Genomic DNA, 16,017 nt, shown 5'->3' with positions numbered 1-16,017 from the left:
AATGACTAACATTAGTCACAAATTTGCAGGTCAGCAAACAACCACAACAAAATAAAGTTGAAATGACCACATATGAGTACAACAAGACAACTTGTTAATTACTGTTAAGGATGTAAATTCGTTTGGCACAATGCAGAATTATTTATGAAATGTTGACCAGGGAGGAAATCTGCATCAGAATATTGAGTAAAGACGAGACAAAGCAAACTGATGGAATGTTCAAGTACATTCTCTGGGTCTTACCCTTCCGGGTTTGTCTCTGCAGAATCTCCCTAACTCCTTCACCCTCCATCTCTAATCACTGGCATCAGGCTTCTGAAGAAACACACAGACAGAAACTTATTTGGGGCAGTCACTTTAGAGAGCAAAGCAGAATCTACCACGATGCTGGGAGCCCTGGAAATCCTGTTGAAGATCTCAACATAGACCACCAGTGGCAATGCCTCTGAGCCTAAAATCAGTGCAGATAGTGTGGGTGTTTTCGTAAGTAGAGAGAAAGAGAGATGGGAAGGGAAGACAAATTATATACTGCATCTGGAAACAAGTCATAAGAGAAAATAGTTTGCGAACTAATTGATTAAAATATGGTATAATCATCATCTCCAAACAAGGCAATCCCCTGGGGTGTAAGAAGAAGAGATTAGAACAACTCTAAATAATTAAAATTTCAAAATTCATCCTTAAAAGTGAGTATGTGCATTTTTAAATGTACGTATTATATTTAAAAGTAATACATGTAGACAATTTCAAAACAATAAACACATATTGGGGTGAATGCTCAATTTATCTTTTAAATTTATTTTTTTAACTGTTAGCAGATTGTAGTTGATACCTGGGTAGCCTTTGCGTAGGTAAACACTCAAGGAACCCAACGGTTTCATGAGGTCAATAACTCCATACTTCACTTTATTATTATTGTCATTGCTGTTACTAGTATTTTGACGAAAGCAATACATGTTAATTGTAGAGAATCAAGAGGTTGAGGAAGAATACTAAAGAAAGGAAAAGTCTATCTCTAGAATCTAAAATAAATCTATCTCTAAAATATTTTGACGTCTGTTGTCTGCCCCTTATCGAACCATATAAACCATAGTTCATATGTACATAAGCATCTGTGCACATAAAAACACATAATTTTTTCAAAATTGGCATTATACTATAGAGTGGCTGTTTGTATAACTCATTTTTTCAATTAATAATAACTTATGAATATGTTATTTTGGAATAGAATTGTAATTGTCTAGGCCATAGAAATTTGCATATAAATTATGTACTATAATTTAACCAATTTTCTATAGTTGCATACTTAGATTCTTTTCAATCTCTTGCTATTTTAATATTTGATGATCAGACACGAAGGCCCTTGGATGCCAAGAAGAATGGACTCGATTTTATGCCGTGGGCCAGTCACCCTCCAGGGAGGAACTGTGGGCAGATGTTTTAGTTTTCAGGGTGTGTGGGGATTGCTATTGGCATTTAGTGGGGACACAGAGATGTCACCTGCCTTGGAATGTGTAGGGTAGTCCTGAGCAATTAAGCCTTGTCCTGTGTCTTGCCCAACTTTTCAATATCCTACTGGAAATGAATGAGGTGAGAAGCCTGATTTGTCATTATCCAAGCCCATTTTCTAACCCCATTTTACCTACACATGCAAAATATTCTGCACCCATTTTTAACAAACACCAGGTTTTCTACTACCCTGTAAATCAAAGAGAAAAATTGTTTTCTTCAAAGCTTTACCAAGAGTTGTGTGCCCCTTCTGAAAATGGTATCACTAATAGCACTCCACGCCTGTTACTTGAAACAGCAACATCACTGACTTACAAAACACGGTGCTGTGGGCGGGTTACACTCCCTGTGGTTCTGAGGGCATGTGTGAGAATCTTACCACTCGCTTCCTCATGTCTTCCAGGGCCGTCCTGCCCACGCATGGTGTAGAGAAACGCAAATCCGTATTACAAAGATCAGTTATCCTTCATGTTTTATGCAAGGACTTGTATTGCCTTTTACAAAATTAGGTGGAGTTAGGTCACCTTTCTTATTGGTCTCATTGGAGGAGAGTAAAGGAACATCAAGGATGTGTATTATGAACAACAGTCGTTGGGTGCAGGGGGTTGGAAACTGCTCCTGAAAAGAGCAGGAGGCCATCAGAGGCTTCCAGAAGAGTGACGTGAGGAAGCAGAGCTGGAGGTATGGAAATGCAGAGAGCAAAGAAAACACATGGGGCAATGGGGATGGCATCAGGCAAGGAAACCAGAAAGGAAGCAAATGCGATGTGGGCAGGGAACGCTGGCAGACCTAGAATATCCGAAGCTTGCGAACATCAGAAGAAAGCGCATCTTAAACAGAGAAGTGTCTGGAACTCGGTGACCGAATGTATTCTCGCGGAGCGACTGCAGAGGGGCTGTGTTCGCAAAAGTAGTTTCACACACGTGCACGTACATTGGCCAGCACACACACAGACACACACTCACATGCTCTGACACTCTGCATTTGTTATCAAGGAATCCCTCTCCCTTCCCGCTGCCAAAGGGAAGACTCATCGCGCCACTGATCCTGCCGTCTGACAGCTCAGCCTGATGCTAGCCTGAATCAGAGGGGCAAACCCTTATTCAGTTTATTTATTTGTTTGTGATTCTCCATCCAGGATAAACCCCGAAATAAATTTTAAATGTGCTTCAAGAGCACTCTGGGTTATAAATCACATACTTACATTCCCATATAAAGTAAGCAGGAAAGCACAAGAATCAGATATATATATATATGTGTGTATATATATATATATATATATATATATATACACACACACATATATGTCTCCACACACCTTCCTTCCTTGTCAAATCCATGCATACACACCCACACAAAGACAATAAAAGGAAACTAAGAATCTGTGAACCGATGATTATGTGTTAGCAGCATACATGCTTACTAATCAGAAGTGACCCTAACAATTAAAATAGTATGATGTTAGACGGGACAAGGAGACCATGGTTCTAAATGACAGCAAAACATTCCAAAAGGAAGGCATAGAGAGTCATGGATATTCACCATAAGAGAATCAGTGCTGGAAAATACTGGGGATAGAACAGAATGTCCTGATTCACACTCAATTTCCAGTTAAGATGAAAAGGTTATTATCCGATTAATAATCTGATTTAGCATGTATATCCGCCTTCAAGTTCAAACTTTTTTGAGAATGAGTAATAGAACTATTTCTTCACATAAAGGAAGAGAGAGTCAAGAAGAAGCCCAAATATACTGGGACTGTTTAGTTTTCCTGACGCATGTCCACACGACAGTACTCAGTCAGTAAAACACAAAGAACACATTCTTGGTTGCTTTTCTTAACAATGAAAAAGTGAGAAGAATGGCAACCAGATCTTCCTCAACCCTGAGCAATTATTCCTCCATGTCACAAAAAAAAAAAAAAAAAGTCAGTTGTAGTCCATCAAAGTACACAATGTCCCTAGAAGCCTCACCATTACATTTTCACACTGTCCTTTTTTTTTCTCTTTTTCTCTTTTATGGGTTACTTACCATCTGAAATGCCTTCTTTAGCACTGTTCTAGTTGCTTAGTATGACAAAAATGCAAGACAAAGCCCAAGACAAAGCCCAGGACTGTTAACTGTCTGGCATTGGTAATGAAGGGTTTTTCTAGGCAAAGGAACAGAGAGCAGCATCCCTCTCTCCCCTCCTCTGCTGCCAGATCTCAGGTTTGACAATGGGTAGAATATGTATATATTGGGTATATATTATGCTACAGTGTAGGAGGTTTAATGAGCCATGAAGAAACAGAAAATGACTTGAAGCTAAGAGGAGATGCTGCAGGTGAGGTTAGAGCTGGTTAGGGCTTCAAGGCCATGGTCTTCCATCTTTCTCTTAATTAGCCACAAATTCCAAGCTCCTTGTCATGAAAGACAAGAACCCCGTGACTGCCCCATCGCACCCCTGGGATCTTTGAATCACACCCTCTTCTCTTGTGTCTCTAGGTCATCATGCAATGATTCCTTCTGGAATCTACTTCTCTACAACTGTCCACAACAGGCTTCTCCTGATCGTTTAAGACTTAGTGCTAATATGTCACACAGAGAGGTAGATAACCTTTCTCTCGGCAATCAGTGCAAACAGGGCTCATCTCCATCCAGGCCCTTACTAGTTACCTTGGGATCGTCCCCTTACTCCTGTGTCTCCCCACTTACGACCTATTCAAGGGCAGGGACCAAGTCTTGTTGATGTCCGGGTCTCCAGTTCACAGCATGGCAAGCACTCAGTAAATGTTTGTTGCTTGCCTGACTGGGAAGTAGAAGTGCTGCTAATTGCTTATGAAAGCTATTAATGGGATCTCCGATTTTCTCACAGAGGATAGGGAGAGGTTTGCAGGTCAGACTTTTTACAAACCAGGGCCATGGAGGTAGCTGAGCTTGAGAGGGAAGACTCAAGGGGTAGAGCATGACCCAACTTTGACGGTCCTAACCGGTTGTGAATTCCCGCTCTCTGTATCACGGCCCCAGAATCCTCAGGGCAAACTCCCACTGGCTCACTTCAATACCCACCATGTCCACGCAGCAGGGGGGTGGGAGCAAGTAGTGTTGGCTCATGAGACTTCACAGTTCTTGGAACTGGTGTAGAGGCAGGGATTTAACTGGTAGGACCATGCCAGGAGAGGTGCAGGGGAGAGAAAACAAGTCCCTAGAGCCTGGGGCTTCTCGCCACTCGAGACTCTCAGCCCTCACCAGCTGTGTGTGGAGACAATGTCAAGCCCGTTTGGTTCTACGATCAGTTGAAACCCATTGCTGGCATCTCTTTTCTTTTCTCTCTTTCTTTTTTAATCACATAAGCCCCTTGGGCAGAAGATGCTTCTGTCGGTGGAAAGAACAGAAGAGCTCACACTCACAAAGGGTACCAGATTAAGGTTCTTAACGTCATCTCTAAGTGAGGCGATGCAAGCCGTCACAGATGCACACGGGTGTAGTTGTACAAAGAAGCCACTCATGACGGAACTTTAAACTTGTGTCCTGTTACCAGATCACACTTTCTGAAGTACGCTGGGAATGAGAACTTCTAATGAATCCTATGACGATCTTGCAAACAGCACCATTATTTGGAATTCATGTGTGGATCAAGTAAGTTACATTGTTCAAGCATAAACAGTGTTGCAACTGTTTGGGGTGTCATTACCTTTCAGGACACTAGGAGCCACTTCTCTCCATCTTCCAGAGGTCTTCCAAGTACAGAGTTAGTCATAGGATCAATAGACAATGGAAACAGAATCATTTCATCAAAAGGAAAAATGTGATTTACTTATTACTTACTAAATTGAGTTTTTCCCAGAATTCAGGTCCTTCCTCCATCTCTCTAAGGCTCGGTGGAATGTACCAAAAGCAAATATTGGCATATTCAGGCTGAGGATTAAAAAAAAAAAAAAATTGAGAGTTGTTTTCTTAACCTAAGATTAATCTTAGAGCGTAATTAAGCTCTTAGCTACTTTCTTTAAGAGTTGTCATGTGTGTATCACATTGATAACAAATGAGAATCTGATAGACTTAGACATTCATTCCTCTTTGCTTCTGATAACAGCCTATTGGGAAATTTTCTTATCAGTTGGGTGCACCTAGAAGGTGCTCGTTCCTCCAGGTAAGGGATGAACACAAGATTGGGAATAAGCATAATAAAATTTGAAGTTGCCTCAGCCAAGCTCTCACCATTAGTTACCACCTGATACACATATGCCCAGAGATGCCCTGGTTTCTCCTCCTTCAACCCTCATCCTTAACATATTTCTTATACCACCATATCCTGCCAATAAGTCTGTGTCTATGTAAGGTAGCCAAAGGTGCCTTCCATTACCTGCTATCCCTGACAATTGGAAAATCCCCACTTGTCCATGAGTTGATAACATACGCCATACTTGGACTTCACTTAACCAGCCCTGCTATGACCCTAGCCAATACTGTTTTGGGAAAAAGAACATCACTTTGACTCTTGGCTCTCAAGTCTCAGTGGCAGTCTCAAATATCATTTAAGATGTGAATCAGCTAGGGGGCTCATTCAAATGAGATTCTCAGACCCTGTGCTCAGAATGCCCAGAGTCTGATGTAGTCCATCATAGAAAAGGCTGGAGAACTGGCGTTTTACGATGCAGCTCAGGCGATTCTGAAATAAGTAGTGCATGGTGGACATTGGAGAAACTTTGATCTAAAGTGGCCATAGTCCAATCACCATCTCCAGTAATCTGTTTTGGTTAAACATGGGATAAATCTTCCGGAACAGACTTTAGTCTAGCTATTGTCACATCGACAAAATTTTCTCCACTACACATTCATCCTCATTGGACAAAAACATAGGCTTGTCATCGGCAATCACAGGACTTATATGCAGTGACCAGGTGCTTTGGAAAATTATGGTAGGGGCTTACAAATAAGATACACAGGAGAGATTAGTTTTTGGAAAGATTATAGGTCATGCCTGCCCGTTCAACAGCTTCCTCATTTGATTCTTAGCAGTGACAGTATTTGAAATAACTTCCATTTTTCCCCACAAACACAGTTTGTAGGTAATGACCAATGTTATAATAGTTCTCAGTAGCCATCGGAATTATACTCCAGTATCACTATAAAGTTTCCAAGTATTTCAGAAAGATGAAATAGCTACCATCTTATATCTTAAAATCAAGACCAGTACTATAGTTCTGATTCTAGTGGATTTTAAATCACAAGTGAATGCCCAGGATCATTACCAGCTCAACAAGATAAGTCCTTTAACCTCTGAAATTTGAAACACGCTTATTAGATTCGACCCCCCCCCAAAAAAAGGAAAAAGAGCCAAAATCTTCAAAATACAGAGTAATTCAAAATGGAGTACTATTTAATTCAACTCAATTTCTGCAAACATTTATCATAAGACTACAGTAGCCTGTACAAATCCACACAATTTATACTTGGATTTCTGATATAATTGATTTGGTTTCTCTAGGAAATAAATGTACTGGCCTTTGAAATTCTTTACTCACTTAATGTGACTAAATCTTTTCAAAAAAGTAACTAGGGTTGATTAGAAAGTAGAAGAAAAAAACAGTTATTATCCGTCACTGGGTTTTACGAATTCGTGTCTTTATATCAGTGACGATTTTCTTCCAGATCCCATTTATGTTAGCTATTAATTTACTGCCGCTCAGCTCAAATCCACACTCCATATGCTATCAAAATGGAAGTAGACTCGATAAATATTTTTCCTTGCCATCTGGTCCAATCTTAGACTTTATCAGCAGAGGGTGCTGGAGGGACACTGAGAAGGAAGAGGTAGCTCTTCCGGGTTCCGGTATGCTAACCTCATGGATCTTCTCCAGTGTGTGTGGGTTTTTCAGCAACACTGGTGCCCAGCCACAACTAGACCCCCTGATAGCTTCCCCTGGGACCACCCCCTTAGATGGCTTCAGAGCAGACTGATAGGTACCCTAAATGGCTTCTTCTGGCACACTCCCCTCAAGGGGTGCCAGCAAGGCACCTTGCTTTGGATGGCTTCTCTGAACCCCTTGTGGGTAGCTTGAGTAAGTTTCAAGGTGCAGCTCTGAAAAATGGCTTCCTCTAGCACTCTGGAAGGTAGATTCCGGGCAAATCCTGGGAGGGGGAACATCTCCGTGAATTCTCTGCCCTCCAGTGAGACACACTGTGCCCTCTCCAACTATGACTGGATCTCAGCCCTGGGAGGGAGTAGCCTCTTGCCCAGGTGCTCTATCCCAGTTCTAGGAGTGGTGGCTGTTTTCTACATCTGATATTTCTGTATTTTTTATAGAAATATATTTTCTGTTTTCCCTTATGAAGCAATAACCTTTAATACTACTACTACTTCTTCTTCTTCTTCTTCTTCTTCTTCTTCTTCTTCTTCTTCTTCTTCTTTCTTCTTTTTTAAATATGAAATGCCTCACAAATTTGTGTGTTATCCTTGCACAGGGCCATGCTAATTATCTCTGTATCATTCCAATTTCAGTATATGTGCTGCTGAAGCAGGTACAATAATTCTTTATACTGTACTTTCCCACTTCAAATTACTGTGCAGTTTTTGTCTTCTTATTGGATCCTGACTAAATACATCATTAACTCATTATTTTCATTTACATGGCAACATCATAAGTCATTTTGCAGTAGTTTTTACCTACTACTGTATCTGTCCTATGTTTCATAAGTTAGGACCAAGCCTTTTAAGTCAGCTTTTAAATTTGTTTTCCTTAGTTTCTGTTTTGATGTTTTTGAAGTGACATATCTAGGAATCCTTTTGCCTGGTTTCTTTGAGAAGGGTGTGGCTTCAGTGCCTTGGCATTTGAAAACTGGTAAAGTCTTTCGCTCACTGTTTTTTGTTTTGTTTTGTTTTGTTTTGTTTTTTGTTTTTTAAAGATTTTATTTATTTATTTAACAGACAGAGATCACAAGTAGGCAGAGAGGCAGGCAGAGGGAGAGGAGGAAGCAGGCTCCCTGCTGAGCAGAGAGCCTGATGCAGGGGCTCGATCCCAGGATCCTGGGATCATGACCTGAGCCGACGGCAGAGGCTTTAACCCACTGAGACACCCAGCTGCCCCTTGTTTTGTTTTTAAGATTTTATTTATTTATTTGACAGAAAGAGAGAGAGCACAAGCAGGGGCAGCAGCAAAGGGAGAGGGAGAAGCAGGCTCCCTGCTGAGCAGGGATTCCCAACAAGGGGCTCTATCCCAGGACCCCAGGATTGTGACATGAGCCATCCAGGCACCCCCGGGGCAGTCCTTTTGATGCATCATCTGATTGGAGGAAATTTGATCTTCCTTTGGTGGAATACCTTTACTGTCATCATTTCCAAAATTATTAAGATTTGGAAAAAATATCCCCTTGAATATTCGTAAGGAACATATTTGAGTTTTTCCTCTCTCTTTGCCAGCTTGAATTTGATAAAGTGACTTTCTTCAAAGAGCCTTAAGAGTACTAAGGAGTATTTTCAGAGTAGAACGGTTCATATGCCACTTCATTCCCCCTGTATAGGAAAGCCTGACCTCTTGGGTATTTAGGAACACTTGAGTCTATGTATTCTAACACTGTAAAATTGAGAAGGCATAAAAAGGAATCCAAGTGTCTACAGAAGACAAATGATATTGAAGGGTACAAAAACACCTGTAGATGTGAAAATATTGTCACACCTTTAAAAATTCATGGAGGGGCGCCTGGGTGGCTCAGTGGGTTAAAGCCTCTGCCTTCGGCTCAGGTCATGGTCTCAGGGTCCTGGGATCGAGCCCCACATCGGGCTCTCTGTTCAGTGGGGAGCCTGCTTCTCCCTCTCTCTCTGCCTGCCTCTCTGCCTGCTTGTGATCTCTCTCTCTGTCAAAATAAATAAATAAAATTTAAAAATTCATGGAGAAGTACAGAAGTGTCACTAAAAAAAGATGGACACATTCTATCTTGATTTTCAAAGAGAAAAAAATAGATACAGTCTAAGAAATAAAGCAGGCAGCTTTGAGGTCAATTCCAGCAAGGATTACTGAGCAAGTGATAGGAGACCCCTTGGGGAAAAATGTCAAAGGTCACCAAGACATCGCAGCTGGCATTTCTAAAACCATGTCACGTCAAAAGAAGTTCATCTCCTTTGCTTACAACATCTTTAGATCACAATAATAATAATAATAAAAGACAAAGCTAGCACTAGGCATTTTAATAAGTAGAAATGCAGAATCTAGCAGATAGGGGGACGTAATCATGTAAGTATAGAATAAAGAAAGGGGGCCATGGTGGATTTTAATGGACTTTAAGCTTTTTGATTTTAAATATCTGATGAAACTACTAAAAAATTTCAAAGGCAGAACTGAGGAGCACAAAAACTCTGGGTCTTAGAGTCACTCGGATTTGGTTTGAATCCCAATTTCAGTAGGTCTTTGCTTAGACAAGTGTTGAACACGTTAATCTCCAGCTTCCTAATCTGTGAAATGGAGATCCTATCAGCTACTGCACAGAGGCAGTTTGATGAGCACAGAGATTATTTCCAATATTTACTACTATATCTGGCACACAGCAGGCACCCTATTAGCGTAGCGACTATTATCTGGAGCTATTTTGGTAGAAAGAGATGTCCTTTTCAAGTAGATGAATAGTTCCATTTAAATCTGTACTAGGTGAGACACGTCGCTATTTCTGCATACAGTATTTGAGGGGGAATGTTCAAGAATTATAGTCTGTCTATAGAAGGATAACTGAAATGTTCAATTCAATAAGCAGAATTTTCTGGGTTCTAGATACTGGACCAGACGTGATGATGAGAAAAATGACTTACACTGTATGCTCATCTCTGGGAACTCAGCAACTAGTAATAGAACTAGGTACAGGAATGAGAATTACAAAAGAAATTTCTCGTAATAAGAAACATTTCTGGCAGCAGGAATAGTGCACATGTAGAAGTCCATGTATACAGAGGGATGGCAAGGATTTGGAATGGATAGAGGACAAGGTGAAGAGAGGTGAGGATGGACATGGGAATGAGCGTTACTTCACGAAAGGCTTCCTCATCTGCCATGCTTGGGAGTTTAGGCTTGAGGCAATGTGGACTCATGGGAGAGTTTCAATCTAGGGAGGAGATTTCATTTTAGAAAGGCCCCAGCGTGGCTGCCATGTGGAGATGGGTAGGAGGGGCATCTGAGACTGGAAGGGAACGAGTTATGAGACAGGGCCAACCTGAGTTGTCAGTCCAGGCTGAGGCAGTGGCTTCAGGAGTGGAGAAAAGGGCTCAAGATACATTTAAGAGAAGGGGAAGGGAGATAGTGAAGACAACATCAAGATTTTTGTTTGGATGGATCATAGTTCCAGTGAGTAGAATCTGGGAAAAGAGAATGGCTACACTTCAGCTTTAGAAATGTTGAATTTGAGGGGTGCCTGGATGGTACAGTCGGTTGAGGGTCTGATTCTTCGTTTCAGCTGATGTCATGAAATGGAGCCCCATGTCAGGTCTCACTGAGCACAGGGTTTGCTTGAGATTCTTTCTCTCCGTCTGCCTCTCCCCACAGTAAATGAATAAATCTTAAAAAAAAAAAAATACTGAAGTTGGGGTGCCTGTGGGAGTCTAAGTGAAAATTTCAGGACATGCCTATGTAAAAAAGACCAGAGTTTAGAAGACAAGACAAGGATAGAGCCATTATTGAGGTCAATGATAACAAAGTTTAGAAATGGATTAAACATTTCAGGGGGAGTATGTGGACACAGTGAAGAACTAAAGACAGAAGAGTGGAAAATATTATCTAACCAGGTACCCAGATGAGAAGACCTCCTTCACATAGAGACTGAGGGAAAAAAAAAGAAAGTCACATGGAAAGGAGAAAAACTGGGAGAGAAATTCAAAGAAACCAAAACAAAAGAGCATTTCAAGAGGGAAAGAATCGATAATGGTGTAAGATGCTACAGAAGTCCAACAAGATGGAGATTTTAGAATGTGCATTGGATTTTGTAATTAGAAGAGTGCTGCAATCTAATAAAACTAGATAAAAAGATAACTATAAATTGCAAAATGCTTGATACATATTAATAGTAGGGGTCAAAAAGTAATAGAATATGAATAATTAGAGGTCGGGGGAGGAGGACTGAGCTGTGAATTGTCTGACACAGGAAGTGTTCAGGAAGAGGTTGACTTTCTGTTATGGTTACTGTCAAGATAAGTTTCCTGCCTTGAGCCAGAAGGTGACTAGATGTCCTTGAAGCTCCTTGATAATCTGGCAAGTCTGTGAAACCTAAATAATTCTTCCCAATGTGAAACTCAGGAAGAGAAAAACAAACACTTGAATAATTAGGACTCTCCCAAGAGATCAAAATAAAATATGTGAATGATAGTATAGGAATGAATGTACCTCTAGGAAAACATCTATCAGATCTTAGTTTTCACACAGAAAAACAGAGAGATGATTTTCAGGGGCCTATGAATAATGTAGAATTCATTTGAAGTGATAACTTTCAATCATCTTCAAGAAGATAATGCATTACTTTTGCTCTTTTCAGGAAAAGATATTCAAGTATTGGATACTCGGTTTTATTGTGTTTATTTCCTGTTTTCAATATTCCACTTAACATTCTATCTGCTAAAAAAGTGAATGAATAGATATATTCATTATAAATCTATTTATTACATATAATATAAGTAAAATTTTATATGTACAAAAATATATAAATATATATATATATATATATATATATATATAATTATAGGCTTTCATTTTTCCTAAACTGAAAGACTTAGTTTCACAGACTATAATCAAATCTCTCTCCTCTTAAGTATGCATTAGGGTTATATTTAATCAATCCAAAGTAAGCATTTGTTAACAAAAGGGGTAATTGCCTTGACATTTATATGTGAGATTCAAGGTCTAAATTTACATTATTTCTCCAAATGGAACACAAAGAAGAGAGGCAAATGCAGATCACATACAACTACCCTTGTAAGAAGGAGTTCTGGAGTACCGTTGAGAAAGCTACCTTCACTGTTTTGGGGCCATTGGCTCCCATAGATAAAATAGCCAGGACAGGAGGCTGCCTGAGGATGAAAACCCACCTTCACTTGCATTACAAGGTTGTGAATATTTGCAATTCCCTAAAGATGATGGTGCGAGTTTCCTCCCTTCATTTTTAAGCCTTTAGGAAGAATATATAAATAGCTTCTAAAACAGTTCACCTTTTTTTTCGTCACTTTTTCTTTCAGCTCTATCAAAAGATTGTAGTAGTTCCAAGGTATACAGCACTTTCCATAAGCACCATGGCCCCCGCAGCCAGAGAAATAAAGAAAGTAATTCAAACTTGTAAAAACAGAGGGAAACTCAACCTCAGGGAAATAAAGAAGGCAACTCAAACTCAAGAATATTTAAAAAGTCACTCGGACTCCAACTCCCAGTCATCCTAGAGCTGTTGTTTTACCCTCTGTGTGCTTAAGTGTGCATCTCTTAAAAATACACACATTTTCTTATGTAGTCAAAATGCCATTGTCAGACCTAACACCATTATCAGTAATCCCTTGGTATTATCCAATAGCCATTTTCACATTAGAAATTTCCCAGCTGTTTCAAAATTTACTATTCACAGGGCACCTGGGTGGCTCAGTGGATTAAGCCTCTGCCTTCGGCTCAGGTCATGATCCCAGGGTCCTGGGATCGAGCCCCGAGTCGGGCTCTCTGCTCAGCAGGGAGCCTGCTTCCTCCTCTCTCTCTGCCTGCCTCTCAGCCTACTTGTGATCTCTGCCTGTCAAATAAATAAATAAAATCTTTAAAAGAAAAATCTACTATTCACAATCGTTCCAACTGGGATTCCATCAGCCCCACATGTTGCACGTGGTTAGTGAGCCTCTTCAGTCTCTATGAATCCCGGTGATCGTCACTCCCTCCTCCTTAATGTTTCTTCACACCACGGAATGTTGAAGAAACCAGGTCAGCTATCCTGTAGAATGTCCCATCCTCTAAATTTTCTTTTTGCTTCTTTGGGATGTTACCAGAAAGTCATTTAAATATGGTTTTTCTTGTTATCTTTGCAAGTTCCTTCATGTCCCTGTTTTTCAGGAACTTTGGACTCTTTTGTAGATAGTGATAGAAGGACTGTCACCATACCTCACCTGGGCCACAGCAACGGCATCTCAGTTGGTCTGATTTGTCCTTTTCTTGGCCGCCCTTCACATCCTCCCTCCTGCCCCATTCCTCTCTTTCCAGGACACCCAGCATCATCTTTTAAAATGGAATTCGGTGGGGGGTGTGGGGGGTGTTGGGGTGGGGAGAGGTTCCTGGGTGTCTCAGTCAGTTAAGCATCTGACTCTTGAGTTCAGATCAGGACATGATCTCAGGATCCTGAGATCAAGGCCCATGTCGGGCTCCACTCTCTCTGCCCCTTTTCTCTCTCTCTCTCTCTTTTCCTCTTAAACAAATAAAGTTTAAAAAAAAAAGTTTAAAAAATAAATAAATAAAATGTAATTCAGACTCCTGTCTCCATAAAACTTCTTTAATGATTACACTTAGAATAAAAGCCAAAACCAGGACCCGCCTGACTCCACCAGCTTCGGTCTCTGCCCACCTCTCCACCTGCACCCCTGCCCCTCGTTTAATATTTCTTCTTCTGGTTCCTCAAACACATAAAATTCTTTTCAGCTGGAAGCCTTTGTAGTTGTTTATTGATTTCTAGAACATCTTTCCCTCAGACGTCCACATGACATACTGTTTACCATTAGTCAGGTCTCGGCTTAAAAAAAAGACCTCAGTGGGACGCCTGGGTGGCTCAGTTGGTTGGACGACTGCCTTAGGCTCGGGTCGTGATCCCGGGGTCCCGGGATCGAGTCCCGCATCGGGCTCCCGGCTCCATGGGGAGTCTGCTTCTCCCTCTGACCTTCTCCTCGCTCATGCTCTCTCTCACTGTCTCTCTCTCAAATAAATAAATAAAATCTTAAAAAAAAAAAAAAAAAAGACCTCAGAGAGCCCTAGCTGCATGCCCCAAATGAAACAGGCTACCCCACCACCACCCACCTTGTCATTCCAGTATCTCACCCCTGTCTCTATTACAGAACTTGCCACATCTATAACTCTCCTTATTTGTATACTCAATTCTCTCCCATGAACCTGCTTTATTGTTTTCTTAGCACATCTCACTACCTAAAGTTTGCTAGGTATTAATTTGCTTGTTTATTCCCTGTCACTTGCCATTTGAGTATAAGCACCACCAGAGCAGGGAATTTCCCTGTCTTACATTTGCAGTACCTAGAACTGTGCCTGGCACATAGTAATTGCTCAATAAATCTTGCTGAATAAATGAATGACAAAAGTTAGGCAGATTACTTACATATGAAAAAGTTCCTAAGGTTGCAATCTCTAGCTGATGTTTACATTAGGTTAAAAATTGCTATATAGGGGCACCTGGGTGGCTCAGTGGATTAAGCCTCTGCCTTTGGCATGGGTCGTGGTCTCGGGGTCCTGGGATTGGGCCCCGCATCGGGCTCTCTGCTCAGTGGGGAGCCTGCTTCTCCCTCTCTCTCTGCCTGCCTCTCTGTCTACTTGTGATCTCTCTCTCTGTCAAATAAACAAATAAAATGTTTTTTAAAAATTGCTATAAAATATGTGCTATAAGGAGATCTAAGAGAACATCCCACACTTCATATTTCTTAAAAATCAGAATTAAAGAAGATTCTTCATAATTTCTATATATTTTAGGGAAAAAACCCAATATTCTCTATCTTTGCAACCATTTTATTTTTATATAATAGCAAACAGTCCAACCACGAAATGACTTATTTTCCCATTGCTCCAAAGCTAATATGCTCTCATTATTTTATAAAAAGAGAAAACTATATGCATTATTGTACATTCACTTAATTGATTTTTCACATGTAGGCACCACTATTGCAGAGTTGAATATTCACAGTACAATCATCATGCAATTTATATATTTATTCAGTATTATCCTTGGTAATTATTATTGAGCACTTTAATTTTCAATTCTTAGATGCAAGTGTGTTCTTTGCGAATCCAACAAAGGCAAAATACTCACTAATAGAGTAAATTAACATAATGGACTCCATGAATTAAGCTAATGACTTGTTTCTAAGTCTGCAACACAAAAACCAATGAAATATAACAGATTTGAAAATTGCCACCTTCATCCCTGTTGACTGACAAAATCACGAGCACAATTCCATAATCACTTACTTCCAGCAATAGCTTGAATCCTTCTCTTTTCTTGATTTCTTCTACGAGGTACCTAAAAATGAAAGACACAATAATATTTATACCCCAGCATCCAACAATTCCATGAGAACGAGTGAAACACAAAAATACTGTTATTTCAGAATGCAGAGATAAGGCTTAGAAATACAGGCTTAGAAATAAGGAAGGGCAGGGGGATAGGGATAAACATGGATTTAGACAGATATCCCTGAACCCACAGCAGACCCCAAGGGCCCAAGTGAAAGATACATCTTTTGGATGAGGTGACATTTATCCCTCATGTTAGCATCAGACTTTAACCCCAGTATGAAAACCACCTAAAATAGATTGG

The 16,017-nt window shown here is 40.4% G+C and overlaps 1 protein-coding gene across 1 annotated transcript in view; it reads right to left on the bottom strand.

Annotated features, from left to right (window-relative positions):
* LOC111159122 (glutamate decarboxylase like 1) overlaps positions 1 to 16,017 on the bottom strand; it is a 185,775-nt gene that overhangs the window by 70,112 nt on the left and 99,646 nt on the right. The window contains 2 exon segments of the mRNA XM_022521539.1: positions 5,317 to 5,406; positions 15,669 to 15,720. Coding sequence (XP_022377247.1) covers positions 5,317 to 5,406; positions 15,669 to 15,720 — 142 coding nt within the window.

The sequence above is a fragment of the Enhydra lutris genome, unplaced genomic scaffold (assembly GCF_002288905.1).
Source record: "Enhydra lutris kenyoni isolate GAN:26980312 unplaced genomic scaffold, ASM228890v2 scaffoldscaffold66, whole genome shotgun sequence".
NCBI lineage: Eukaryota > Metazoa > Chordata > Mammalia > Carnivora > Mustelidae > Enhydra > Enhydra lutris.
Note: the sequence above shows the minus strand (reverse complement) of the source record. Positions and strands in the feature narration are given on the sequence as shown.